We start from the raw sequence: 13,890 nt of genomic DNA on the forward strand, positions 1-13,890 counted from the left end.
AACTAACAGAAAAATACAATAAATGAATGGATACACAAAGCCACCCAGGGGGAATGTTAACACAGACATGTAAGATAGGTTGTAGCAGTTTATCTATCACAAACGCAAGTTAACAGAAAACAAGTGATCTCAAGGTAATTTCGGTAGATTGTACAATGCAACAGAGGGTCTATATCTAACAGCAATCACATAATCACACTGTGGCCATGAGCAGCCACATGACTACAGTGGGGAGGAAAAACTCCCTTTTAACAGGAAGAGACATTTGGCAGAACCAAGCTCAAGGAGGAGCAGCCGCATGCTACAACTGGAGTTAATGACATGCATTTGACATGTAAATGTATTGGGTGTGACAAGAAGGAAATAGAGAAGGAATGCTCATTGTATCATAGAAAATCCCCTGCAAGCCTGAGGCTATAGCACAATAGCTAAGGGTCATGATCCAGCCCAGCTTTCTTAAAAAGGAAAGATTCATATGCTCATTTCTAATCCTTGCCACTCCATCCTGCTCACTCTCGTTAAAAATCTTAATATCTTCAGCTCTGCCACTTCCAGCTTGGCCTCCTGTCTTTTTGTTAGTCCCACTCTCTCCAGACCATACATCATAGCAGATCTCAATACCATCTTGTAAACTTTCCCTCTTTTGCTGCCATCCTTCTGTCACAAATCACCCCTGACACTGCCTGCACTCACTTTTTCACCACTCTTTGTGGACCATCTGTTGCTTTTGGTGGTTGATCCCAGATAATTAAATTTATCCACCTTCATAACATCTATTTCTTGCACTTTCACTGTTACACCCATCTCCCCCTCATTCCTCATTCCACATGTACTCTGTCTTGCTTCTACTTTTCACTCCACTTCTCTTCAGAGCATACCTCCACCTCTTAGGCTTTCTTTCTCTTCCTCACTACTCTCACAAGAGATCACAACATCATCTGTAAACACTGCAGTCCACAGAAACTCCTGCCTGACCTCATATATCAACCTGTCCATCACCACTGCACACAAGAAGGTGCTCAGAGCCTCTGTGCCTCCACCGAGGCACAGAGCAGCTCCTTTTGACCTCCTTTGCACCTCTTCATCAACACTATCAAAGCAAGTTCAAATAATGCTTATCCAAGCTTTTATTTTGAAGAAAAGCATTCCGGAAGACACGTCCCTATCGTGACGTTGCTGCAAGTGCGGAAGTAAATTAGCTGACATACCCACATGGTGGAAATGGCTGCTGATGGGGAAAAACAACAGGGCCACAGACCCGGCATATACAAACAAAAAAATAAAGGACACAAACATGGCAAGCACCGGACGAAAGGAGAAATTGAAAGGGAAAACAAAGGCAAGTCGCGTCCAGCTGCACAGCGTTAAACCTGGGGCTTACATGTGTGTTGTTAGCATGTAGCGGTTGCTTCTGCAAGTACACGTGTTGGGCTTTAAGTGCTCAATCCTTTCAGTACAGTATCTTATATCGTAGCACTTTTCTTTTAAAGGTATTTAGTGAAAGTCTGTATTCGCTTGCGAGCCTCGTTTGGTGTTTAACTGGAGATTGCCAATGAGCTTCAGCTATTTAAACGTGGTCCGGGGGTCTTCCAGATATCCAGTTACTGGAAAATCAGAGGACGTAACACTGTATTACACCGAGAAAGTTTATCATTAAAAACATTTTTGTTCTATTTAAATTCAAGCTCACATTCCGACTTGTACACGTTTTACACCTGATTTGAATGATCGTCAGATAGTAACACTACATGTCAAGCAGTACAGCAATGATAGTTTATGCTATAATTTAATGTTAATTTATTTTCATTCAGCGTAAAGCAGTACACAAACACATTTGGATACCGTGTAGCTTAAACAAATATATTAAGGCAAAAGTCTTATACCTGTAAACAAACCTAAATTTTGTGGATTAGTGAATTTGTCGGCATTTTACATTTATTGGAATGTCTGAGATACAAAGTAACGTGGACACTTTAATAAAAAATTATTTGAGCACACGTGATTAACATACAGCCAGATGACGCAATCGTGCCCTAAAGAGTACACACAATAACCCCCACTGCTCAATAAAAGCCAGGAATGTTGATTTAAATGACTGAAGTGTCTGCACTGCAGTTAAACTGGATTCCAACAGAGGGCGCTCCACTAATGTGTGAGAATAAATGTTTTTCCTCGATAAGCTAAAAGACCTTATGTATTATGGCTGATGGATAATCATCCAGCCGGCTTGTGCTGTTATTCAACATCATATATGCTGTCAGACCTTAGCAGTGATGTGTCATTCATCAATATATCAGGTATAAATAAACCCCAGTCTCAAACTGGAAAAATATATTCACATATAAGGCAGTGTGGTAGTTAAAAACAACAAAGGAATGTTCGTCTCATTGTTGTTCATTGATGCTTGTATGTATTGCAGTGGTATCAAAGTTGGTTAGTAAAAATAGTTTAACATAAACAGAACAACATAATGAAAAATTAGTTCAGTTAATTGATATTTATGATTATTATGAGTATGGATTTGTTCATAATTTGTCTTCAATATGAAATTCATTATTATTCATTCACTGATGCACATGTGTACTAATACTAAATGGTAAATGTCAGTCATTGTACAGTCTGTATTGTAATATGTTTTATCAGTTACATCTGCACTAATGCATAATTGACAGTAGGCAATTGGCTTTAAAAGCTAAACAAGAATTTAAGTGGACTGTTTAATGTAAGTAATCTTTTTATTGGATTATCAGAGTATAGCACTATAGTCTTGTCTGCAGACTTTAGCCAGCGGGGACAACAGCAATTTTCTGGGGGCTCCTGGTGAAACCAGCATATCAGTTTCAACTACAAGTGGGATACAAATGAAAACCAGAAAACTCTTGGAACAAAAATGACTGTTTCTTGTCTATAGAGTCTGCTTTATCTCTTGTTATATAAGGTTTGACACATAGCTGTAAAAAAGAAAATATTCTAACAAAGTATAGTGCCATTTCTACTGAATTCATTGACTATGAAACAAATCAGTACTGTGCATATAAAATTTAGTCCAGTTGTCTAATGTGTGGTCTTTTGCTTACTTTATTTATATCAGCATGACCCTCTGGGGGCGGGGAAGCTTTGTCTGCTGCAACAGCTGCGCTGTTGTGTTGACTTGAACTTCATTCTGCAGGTGTTTTTGATTGGTTGTCTTGCCAGCATATGTTTTAAAGCAGCAAAGATATTGTAAAAATCAAACGGCCGATGTTCACACACTGTTCTTGTATTTGCCGAGATTTACTGACATCTTAGACTTCAGCTGCTTTAACATTGTGCAGCAGAGTGGAGCATGATCCATATGTGTGTGTTAGAATAGAAGTTCTTTCTAAGCAGCAAGGTTGTGGGTTGTAGTAAGGCCTATATTAAAAGAATACTATACACATTGTATAAATTAATAAATAACTTGTGTTGCAATGTCTCACAGGCAGAGTGTCGGTGACAGTCCTTACCAAAAAACAGAGGAAGGAGCAAAAGAAGATGGACAGAAGGCACAAAGCCAACCAGCTGCGCAAGAATAAGAAAGACATGGTAATTTAAAATATCACATGATGGATCGCTGTTCTTAAATTCTTAATGTAACGAATCTGGAGTTGCTTGAGTTTCTTTCTCTCTTCCCAGGTCCTGACAGAAAAGCGACGTCTTGGCAGCAGGGATGGTCCTCCTCATTTGGTTGTTGTGGTGTCCCTACATGCTCAAGCCGATGCTGGAGCCATCACTAAGCTGCTTCGTGGAGAAGGCGCTGGGGGCGTTGTACACCACGACCGGTGCATCAGTGGTGTCAGTGACAGTTTTGGGCTGATTCTGCCTCGTTTTAAACAGAGGTTCACCTTTCTAAGTCAGAGTACAGGTAAGCATTAGAAAAGAGATTTCCTTTGGGAAAAAAAAAAAGTGAGCCAGAAGCACAAGTAGTGTTGCTTCTGTGATATCTATTGATGTAATTTTAGTTTATCAAATGTAAGAGACATTATAATTTGAGAATTTTGTTCATAGAATAAGTAAACATCCCTGGTAATACTGACACACTTGTGACATACTGTAGAACACCATAGAAGAATAAGAAGTTAAGTCAGATATGTTACTGTACTTCAGATACGATTTTTTTTTATCTATTTATATTTTGTGTTGTAAAATTGATGTTGTGTTCAGTAAATGACATTCTAAAACAAATATTTTAAAAATGTACTCGGTTTTTTGTGTGTGTGTCTTTAACACTTCTGTAATCTCTTTTTATAGCTGACATGCACTCCCTACTGGATGTGACAAAGATTGCAGATAGCCTTGTATTTGTGTTGGATTCTACTGAAGGCTGGGACACCTATGGAGACTATTGTCTCTCTTGCGTCTTTGCTCAGGGTCTCCCCAGCTATGGTAATTATAAATCTTTCTTTCTTTTTTCTTTTTTAATTTAATTGACTTCGTTTCTGATGTGCCTCTACTAAGCCCTTGTCTCTCTCCCATATTCAACCTACATAGCACTGGTGTGTCAGGGTGTGTCTGAGCTCCCTGTGAAGAAGAGGGTTGAGTCCAGAAGAGCTTTGTCAAAGATCACAGAGGCCCGTTTTCCTGATGCTCGTCTCTTCCCGCTGGACTCCGAACAAGATGCCACACTACTTCTCAGACACCTGGGGACTCAGAGACAGAGAAAGTTGGGTTTCCGCTCCAAACGGTCACATCTCATTGCTCAACATGTCACTTTTACACCCAACAACCCTGTTGATAGTACAAGTGGAGCCACTGGCCTGGGCACACTCTGTGTGTCCGGGTATGTCCGTGGCCGCCCTCTGCGGGTTGACAGACTGGTACACATCAGTGGTCATGGTGATTTTCAGCTCAGCCAGATTGATGCCCCAGTAGACCCTCTTCCTCTGAACTTAACAGTGTCCAGACCACTGAAGCCGAGCAAAGGAGGAGATGTTGACATGCAGGTAGTTGTTGCTGCTTTTTTTTTTAATACTTTAACTTTGCAAATGTACATGCAGACCTGATAGCGTATACTTTATTAAACAATAAATTATATAAATGACTTCATTTATTGCTCTACTGCATCACCAAAATTACAAATTTTGGGGGAGTTTTACCTAGCTTTGGACTTTTTTGATAAGTTGTATTATGGATATTTGTTTCTCACTTGTGGACTCAGGCATGCATTTTCCACACTATACAAAGCATAGCTCCAAACTTGAAGCATGGAAACCTGTTTAAGTTAGGTAATCCATTACAACTGTCAGCATCTGTTTTTATCAATGTAATATTACTGTTGCATAACAATTGGAATGTACCCGTGCTAAAACTCTGCATTTTCCCCACGCTGCTTTTAACCATTAAAACGAATTCAAAGTGAATATAATGAATGGTGGTCAGTTGGTTTAAATGCGAAGTGAAACTTTAACACCTTTAATTGTTTTGGAGTGTTAGTGCATCTAGTTTAGTTGATATGGGTCACATTTACCTGCTCATTTGCGTTTCCCACAGGAAAATGAGGCCCCTGTGAGGGTGCTCATGAAAGCGGACCCATCCAACAGGGAGAGTCTGCAGGCAGAGGCTGAGGTGGATCCCATGGACGGGGAGCAGACATGGCCAACAGAATCAGAACTGCTGGAAGCTGAAGGTGAAGAAACAGAATTTATAGATAATGCTTTCAGAAAATGATGATGACTAAGATACAAAATGACAGATCTTGTGTTAGAACAGTCACACTTGATTTGAAGTTACAACTATATCACTTTATACTTTCAAGTAGTGGGAAACTGTCTGACTGATGTAAATATATGTAACTTAATTGACAGTTTTAATAGACACAACAAACCAGTTAAACAAAGACTTTGCTATAATGTTATTGATGTACAGTAAAAATTTGGATGGTTACACATAGCTGAAGCAATTCAGTCATTTCTAGTAAATAGAAATGAGTAATGTGCTTTTCTTGATGCAAGAGTATACAGTTTATTGTGCCAGGAAAACACAGGATTCAAAGTTGTTTTTTGATGTTTCTCTCTTTAGAAGCCAGGAAGAAAAAACGTGTAATGAAGGTCCCTAAAGGAACATCAGACTATCAGGCCACGTGGATTGTTGATGAAGGTGAGGAGGAGAATGGCGACATGGATGAAGAAAGTAGTGACAACGATGATGATGATGACATGATGGATGAAGCCATGGATAAAGAGGATGGGGAGATTGACTCTCAGGTACACATTTAAAGTAATTTTGACATAAGTCTTTAATGACACAGTGAAGCAGAAGATAAATAAAATGCAAATATCAGTTAAAATTTTCCTTTTTTAAAACTTTTCACAAAAAAGACGGGTATAAAGTTTATAATGATATGACAGCCTAGCCTTGTAAAATGCGATACACTGAAAAGTGGGCATTAATTGAAATGGACATAAATAGTATATATATTTTTTTAAATAAAGCTCAGGTCAGGATATAATCTAAGCAGAGATGCTCAGACATCTCTTTGTTTAGCCAGCTCGTCTGTCTAGCTAGGTCTTGAGGTCTACTGGTTTGTTAACGAGGCGTTCCCAAGCCAGCCAAGATGTAGTCTGTCCAGCTTGTCCTCAGTCTACCTTGGTCTCTTCCTGGGTTGGACATTCAACTCACCTAGGAAGCATGCAGGAGATATCCTAGGCTCATGCCCTCACCATGTCAGCTAGCTCTTTTCAATGGAGGGGGAGAAGCAGCACGACTGTGAGTGACTCTGCTTTTCACCCTACCTTTAAGGCTGAGACCCCCTTTGGAGGAAACTAATTTCCCGTGCCTGTATCCCTGTTCTTACTGTTTCAGTAACTACAGCTTTGCCTTCCTGCTTAGCTCTCTTTGTAACAGCAGTCTGTTTCAGTGCAGATACTGCACTAATCCTCTTTCAACCTCTTGCTCAATTCTTCCCTGACTTGTGAGCAAGATTTAAAGATACTTGCTCTCAATGGGGCAGGTTCCTAACTTGGGGTGGACACGCCATGATTGAAGAAGTGCTCTGTTTCAAGCCATGAGGCCTGAGTAGGCTCAGACTAAAAAAACAACAACACACGAGTCTGCCTACCTGTGGGCGCACCACCAAAAATAAAAGCTGGATAATTTACCACTGTGGTAAGAATAATAAAGCGTGCTTACATGCTAAAATTGAATAATTCAGAGAAGCCCTTAGTCCGTAGTATCATATTTAATAAAACGTTTAACAGCACTTTACTGCAAAACAAGGTACAGTAAGTTACCAATTACTTAGATAACAACGCTTTCCATGGAAAATACCAGAGACTCACTACAGGATTCAGATGACTTGATTACGACAGGTTTTTCATTCTAGTATGGATGATGTAGAGGGTTTGTGTGTCAGTGATTGTACAAATGTTGTTATATTTGGAATTTTTCTTTCATTTCTCATTTAGTAGTTTGACCAGAAGTTCAGCCAGAACATACCTTTTATGGTTATTTTGTTGCGCGGGGTCGTGTTGTCATAGCAACAGTGTAGCTAAGGTCAGGCGGTGCAGTCCTGTGGAGGATGATGAGGATGGTAATTTGTGAAGAAGCAATAAAGTGTTGGCGGTTCCGGGGCTGAAGCGGTGCATACGTGACCCACAGGCAGTGCACCTCACTGCTGAGAGGCACTGTTTATTTTCTCAGTGTCTGACTCTGGCGTGTAGTGCCAGGCTGCTCACCACAACAATAGTGTTTGGAGCAGGAATCCCAAGAGAAGCCTCCTGTCTTCCTGTCTTGTGAACAGAACTTCCTGTCTGGACGAAGGGAGGGGTTGGCCATTTATTTATTTCCCACTCCGCTTGAAAAGAAGTCAGGGAAACTTTCCTTATGCAACAGGTTCATTACGATCTGTGATTGTTATTAGCATGCATTTGATGTCAAGGTTAGCGCACAGGCATACGTATCTAGACGAAGGTAACAATAGTGGAAAGGGTACTTCAAATGATAATGATTATTATTACTATTGCAGCAAGGATGTTGGAAAGGTTGTGTATCAGCCGCATGCTGAGAGCTTTCCGCTCTTGCGTCTGGCTTCTCCTGTAATTTGCCAGCCAAGGGAGCACAGCAAAGCATGTCTTCTTTGATGATTCATTTCCTTATCCAAATATGTTGCCCTTGGATGCTCAATTTCTAGATATTGTTTTAAGAGTGGATGTCTTGCACTGGAGAGTGTCGTTACGTAACACACTGAATTCAAATGCATGCAAAGCAGGGATTCCCATAGTTTGAATTCGGGCAATTGCTTATCCCATTCACACATACAAGGCCCCTCAGTGCTGTTTGTTTATTGTGGCAGAGTTGTTGGTTATGTTACATAAATATTTTCTATAATTAGGATCGTTTTGATGTCATTTGTTTTCCTGCCATTTGTGTCTGGTTATTGTTAATACTGGCAGCAACTAACAAAGTAAGTGTTTTGTAATAGTAGGACAACAATATTGTACATTACAGCAAGAGAACATTATCCAGGAGTAAGGCTGGGCGATTTTGTTTTTTGGCTATATCATGATATATGATATATACCACGATATGTTTAACTAGCCTCCAAAAACAAATGTTATATTCAACCATATATATCATTCATACAGTCACTGTCTGTGGTCAACACAGACCTTTTTTTTTGTCGTATGGGATCACTTTGGCAAACGAAGACGCCAGTGTCATCTGCGTCATGGCTGGTTTATTTCGAGTTTTCTGTGGTGTGTGGGGAGATGTTGACATGCGGACTTTAAAACATTCTTCATTTTGCAATGGATGACTTCTCAGGTGGTGGAATAAATTTGTGGTGCTGCGACCTTTTGTGGCAATGGTTTTATGCCATGTTTTGCAAATTATGGCATTTTGTTTGACATGCTCCTTTTGAAAACCAAACCACTGCCAGTAAATGTTTCTCTTTGGAACTAGCTCGTCCGACTCGTCTTCAGTTACAGTCTCATTCACTTCCTCGTCTGAAACTCCGGCTGTCACCATATTTTTTCTTATAAGGTAGAATATAAACACGCATGCTCAGCGCAGTGTGCCGTGCAGAAAACCTTCTGCTTTGGAGGGAGGATTAGTCATGCAGTCGCTCCAAAAAAACCTCTGAAAAGCTTAATATTGCCAGGGCAGTTCATACTCAATGGTTCCAATAGACCCATTTTAACCATCGTACGTGGAAAAACTTTTGATACATGAAGTATATTCAATATATCGCCCATGCCTACCCAGGACACCTGTTTAACTCAGTATATTAGGATTAGAAGCTCAGGGTTTTAAAAAGAGGGAGCCAGACTCACAGCTGGTAAAAGGTTATTTAAACATGTTTTCAGTGGTCTTGTAATTTGAAAATATAGTTTGTTTGTTATCTGAGTTATATCTACTATATAATGCTGAAATTTGGCCTTGGCACAGAAAATTCCATATAAAATTTTGTTTGGGTGGCAAAAATGTCAGAGACAGATGTCTTAAAGTCAAGGCCAACCAAACTAAAACTACTGTGAGGCTAGCCGTATTCCCCTTGTGGCCCATGGCCTTCCTTCCTTCCTTGAATTAACCAATAGTGTTATCTCTGTCACTGCATTTGCTGTTAGTAAATGCCAAAGCATCAAAGCTTCTTCACTGATCACTAAAAATGAGTACAATGATTGTTGTGTTTCTGGTCAGAGAGCAGCTTGCATTCTTTGTTCAAACCTCTTGTACTAAATTTGTCCTGTGTCCTCTCTGCCCAGGACCCAGGTTCATGCTGTGATTCAGAAGAGGAGGAGGAGGAAGAGGTGTGCTCCACAGAGCGAGCGGGTGCAGATCAGCGCTATGATGAACATATGGATGAAGCTGCCGAAGAAGAAGGCCTAAAACGCTACCGTGACGCTCGAGCCAATGAAATGTTCCCCGATGAGGTGGACACGCCCCTCGACACTCCAGCTAGAATCAGGTCAGTAGCGTTTCTTTTATGCTTTTTGTTTCTTTTACATTTCCTTTTGGGATGGAATATTTATTGTTTCCTGTTTGTTTGGGTTGCCGTCCTGTTCTCGCAGGTTCCAGCGTTACAGGGGGTTAAAAAGTTTCCGCTCGTCACCTTGGGACCCCATGGAAAACTTGCCCCTCGACTATTCGCGTATATTCCAGTTCCAGAGCTTTGAACGCACTCGCCGCCGCATATTGGCTGAGGCTGCAGCTGAGGAGGATGGAGCCATGGTAAAGTAGACAACAGTAGTTGTCTTCAGCTGTAAATGCTCTCATGTTTAACCATAATTTTTGGCATCACTCACTCTGCTGTCCTCCACGTTTCAGGATGGCTGGTATGTGACCCTGCACATCATTGATGTGCCTTTTTCTGTGATGGAGAGTGTCCAGTCAGGCAAACCTCTGGTTCTCGTGTCTCTCTTGCCCCATGAACAGAAGGTATTCACATCTGAAAATGTTTCCTTTTCGTAAGAAAAGCTGCACCAGCTACACAGAATAATTTTTGCTGACCTCATGTTTTTTTCTTCTGTGCATAGATGTCAGTCATGCATGTTTTGGTGCAGAGACACCCCAGTAACACAGAACCGATCAAATCTAAAGAGGAGCTTGTGTTCCATTGTGGATTTCGGAGATTCCGAGCCTCTCCCATCTTCTCTCAACACACATCAGGTAGAAAACCTGCTGAATTCATCCAGTACATTCATCAGAACAAACGGCAGTAGTGATCCTACATAAACAAACTTAAATCAAACGCATTGCCAGAGATGTATCAATTCAGGGCTAAGGGCTTGTAACGTCCAACTTCCTGCATTCTTGACTGACCGGTAACTGACTGATCAGTCTAACTAACATATCGTTTATTGTTTGGCTATAGCTATCAAGAAGAGATAAAGCTTGCCAAACTAAGTCACAAACCACCATAATGTTTGTAACAACAAACCAAATCAAACAGTTAAATCGCCCTCACCGAGCTGAACATGGGCATTTTAAATAAGCTAACAAAGTAACGTGGTTAAAGCGAAAACTATCCAGAGTTTAGAGCTAGCCGCAAGCTAGCAGCCTCGGTATGAGCAAAAGAGCCAACCAGTTATGACAAAAATTATGGAGATGAGAGAAAAGGATATCCTGTTATCTGGTGAGTTTATAAACACTTGAAAATTATACAAGAACCTGACATTTGCTTTGTTGTATAAATATGTTGTACCTGCTTCTGTTTGCCAAGGTAAAATATGTCAGATAAAGGTGGATGTACAGCAGGTCGTTTTGCCTCTTTGCAAAAGCAGAGCACTTTATTTTCACTTGTTTCACTGAGAGAAGTTCCTGTAACTTACTGCAGTTGAGGGCAAAAATCGGTTAAAAAATACAACAACAAAAAAAATCAGATATCATAACCAGCCAACATGCAGACTAAATGCAGTGTTTTAACATCTGGTTCATATTACAAGTACATCTTGTAATATTGAAACACACCTGGTGCTAATCTAGTATCTATTATTCCACGAATTTAGTTATGATGGGTCACCTGGAACTCGGTGGGTTCATTGTACCACTTGATTTATTTATTTATTTTTTTATGATGTTGAGACGGTGTCCTTAAACAGAACCACCTCTATGCATTTGCATTACGGGAGTGCTATTACTGTAATATTTGTTGTTATAATGCTGAGCTGTGTTCTTTTGGAAAAAATGTATAAAAAGGTATCATCCAGTAAAAACCAGAAACTTAACCTTTATTATTAAAATAACCTTTTCATTATTATTATTATTATTATTATTATTATTATTATTGACATCTTAATTAAGATGTGTCGATCTTAAGCTGAAAAAGTCAGAAACTGAAAAATGTCTTTCCACCATGTAAGGTCGACTTTTGGTTCTTTACAAAACAAGAACTGTTAATCAAGTTACTTTATTAGTATAATGATCTTAAAAGCTACTTCTGGAAACAAGATATCTGTTGGGTATATATTATTATTATTATTATTATTATTATTAATAAAATCTTTTTTTTTCCCTCCACCTTTTTTTCTAGCTGACAAGCATAAGATGGAGCGCTTCCTCAGACCAGATGCCCCCATTGTAGTGTCACTGTATGCCCCCATCACCTTCCCCCCTTCAGGAGTCCTGCTTTTTAAGCAAAGGAATGATGGTGAGATGGAAAGTCCTGTTTACGTCAACACGAGTAAATTGAATTAGTGGCCTGGCTGCCCTCAAGTTAAACTTTAGACCATTCATCCTGTTGGTGGTTTTGATTAATTATCCACTTAAGCAAATTCTGTACTGGCCTTTGAGCACGTGTTCTTCTTACTGTGTCTTTCTAGGCATCCAGGACCTTGTGGCTACAGGCAGTCTGCTCAGTTGTGACCCTCAGCGTGTTGTGCTGAAGAGGATTGTTCTGAGTGGACACCCATTCAAAATTAACAGGCGCTCTGCTGTTGTTCGTTACATGTTCTTTAACAGGGGTGAGAGGACGTTCTCATACTGTTATTACTGTCACTGCAGACATAATTCCTAATTTTTTCATTAAAATTTTCTTGACTTTCTTTTACAGATGATATCATGTGGTTCAAGCCAGTGGAGCTGCGAACAAAATGGGGTCGGAGAGGTCACATCAAAGAGGCCTTAGGTGAGAAAATTTAAGAATAAAACCCTGTGTCTCTGTGCCTTATTTGCTGTGGATTCTCACTGCCATTTCTTATTTTTCAGGAACACACGGTCACATGAAATGCGTGTTTGACAATCAGCTACGCTCTCAAGACACTGTGCTGATGAATTTGTACAAGAGAGTGTATCCTCGGTGGACGTATGACCCCTATGTGCCCGCGCCTTTAACTTGGGTGAAGAGAGAAGGCACTGTGGAAATGGAAGACTTGGATATGGAATAGTGGAGGGACAGAATGACAAGCCATGTAATAACAGAAACATCCAAGTGGTTTCAGGACACTTTAAAAGAGTGGAATGCGTATTAAATAAATCTATTTTGATCCAAAGTTAAGCTTTCTTGTTACATTTTGCATCCAAGCCTCAAACATGCTGCAGAGTTTGTTTTGACCACTAGATGGCAGGAATGGATAAGTATTAATAAAGCTTCCTACGTGTTTGTAGAGCATTTCACTTTTTCTTTTTTCCTAAATGGGTAAAAAAGATTTGAGTCACTGCCTCTAAACAAATAGTTGAGTTGCACTGAGTGCTTTATGATTAAACAAATCTGAGAGCTGGTACCACGACGACTGGGTGAGTTCAGTAATTTAACATTAGGCATGTATCGAGCTCATTACATGGGCAACTCTTTGAAGTCATGCATGTGTGGCTTAATGCCTACGCACATTAAAATGTAGAAAGCTAGGACGAAATTATGTATTGATAATGACCGAGATACGTGAGGAACTTTAATCATGGAAAGAGAACTCCCAAGTCGCACTTTTAAGGAAAAGTTCTTTTCTGTAATCGCTTAATGAAATGCTGTTTAAGATTTAGAAAAATCACAGCTTTGAGCATTATTTATGTTATCTTTTATCATACACATGCCTCAGTATAGTTTACTTAAAAATATAGGCTGAAGAACTAATAAATGACTTGAATTTTAGCACAGAGTGAAACAACAATGGTGCACACACACACACACACACACACACACACTCTGGCAGTTTGGCTCTTCATGGTGGTCTTGCCCTGACCTGTAGCCTTCTTTTCAGTTCTAGTCAACACACACACACACGGATCATAACCCCTGTTAATTTGAAACTAAAGCTGAAATGCTCTACACTTTTGCGTCCTCCCCTGCGCCGTACTTGCTTTCTTCGGAGAACGCTGATTTATGAATTGCAATATTTATCGTAAAAACTGAGCCCCTGCATGCCTGCAGCAACATGATTCATCCGTGGACTCTGTTGGGATTGCACCATAAAGGCAAGCCAGTGTGTCTGGGAAACCTGA

The 13,890-nt window shown here is 40.0% G+C and overlaps 1 protein-coding gene across 1 annotated transcript; it reads left to right on the forward strand.

Annotated features, from left to right (window-relative positions):
- The first annotated feature begins 1,161 nt into the window (after window positions 1-1,161).
- On the forward strand, window positions 1,162-13,063 carry tsr1 (TSR1 ribosome maturation factor). The gene is made up of 15 exons (XM_005739361.1): window positions 1,162-1,339; window positions 3,461-3,564; window positions 3,655-3,883; window positions 4,270-4,404; window positions 4,510-4,961; window positions 5,509-5,644; window positions 6,037-6,221; window positions 9,720-9,922; window positions 10,026-10,185; window positions 10,282-10,392; window positions 10,491-10,623; window positions 11,987-12,103; window positions 12,276-12,416; window positions 12,506-12,580; window positions 12,661-13,063. The coding sequence occupies exons 1-15, from the start codon at window positions 1,213-1,215 to the stop codon at window positions 12,837-12,839; spliced, it is 2,487 nt and encodes an 828-aa protein (XP_005739418.1). The 5' UTR covers window positions 1,162-1,212; the 3' UTR covers window positions 12,840-13,063.
- The last annotated feature ends 827 nt before the right edge of the window (window positions 13,064-13,890 follow it).

The sequence above is a fragment of the Pundamilia nyererei genome, unplaced genomic scaffold, assembly GCF_000239375.1.
Source record: "Pundamilia nyererei isolate P.nyererei 1_Seehausen unplaced genomic scaffold, PunNye1.0 scaffold00091, whole genome shotgun sequence".
Classification (NCBI taxonomy): Eukaryota; Metazoa; Chordata; class Actinopteri; order Cichliformes; family Cichlidae; genus Pundamilia; species Pundamilia nyererei.

Bases quoted from the DNA above. Each gene is read 5' to 3' on its own strand.
- tsr1 (XM_005739361.1), top strand. From the start codon at position 1,213: ATGGTGGAAATGGCTGCTGATGGGGAAAAACAACAGGGCCACAGACCC. The intron at 4,405-4,509 runs GTAATTATAAAT...CAACCTACATAG, and splicing joins TCAGGGTCTCCCCAGCTATG to CACTGGTGTGTCAGGGTGTG. The intron at 12,581-12,660 runs GTGAGAAAATTT...CTTATTTTTCAG, and splicing joins TCACATCAAAGAGGCCTTAG to GAACACACGGTCACATGAAA.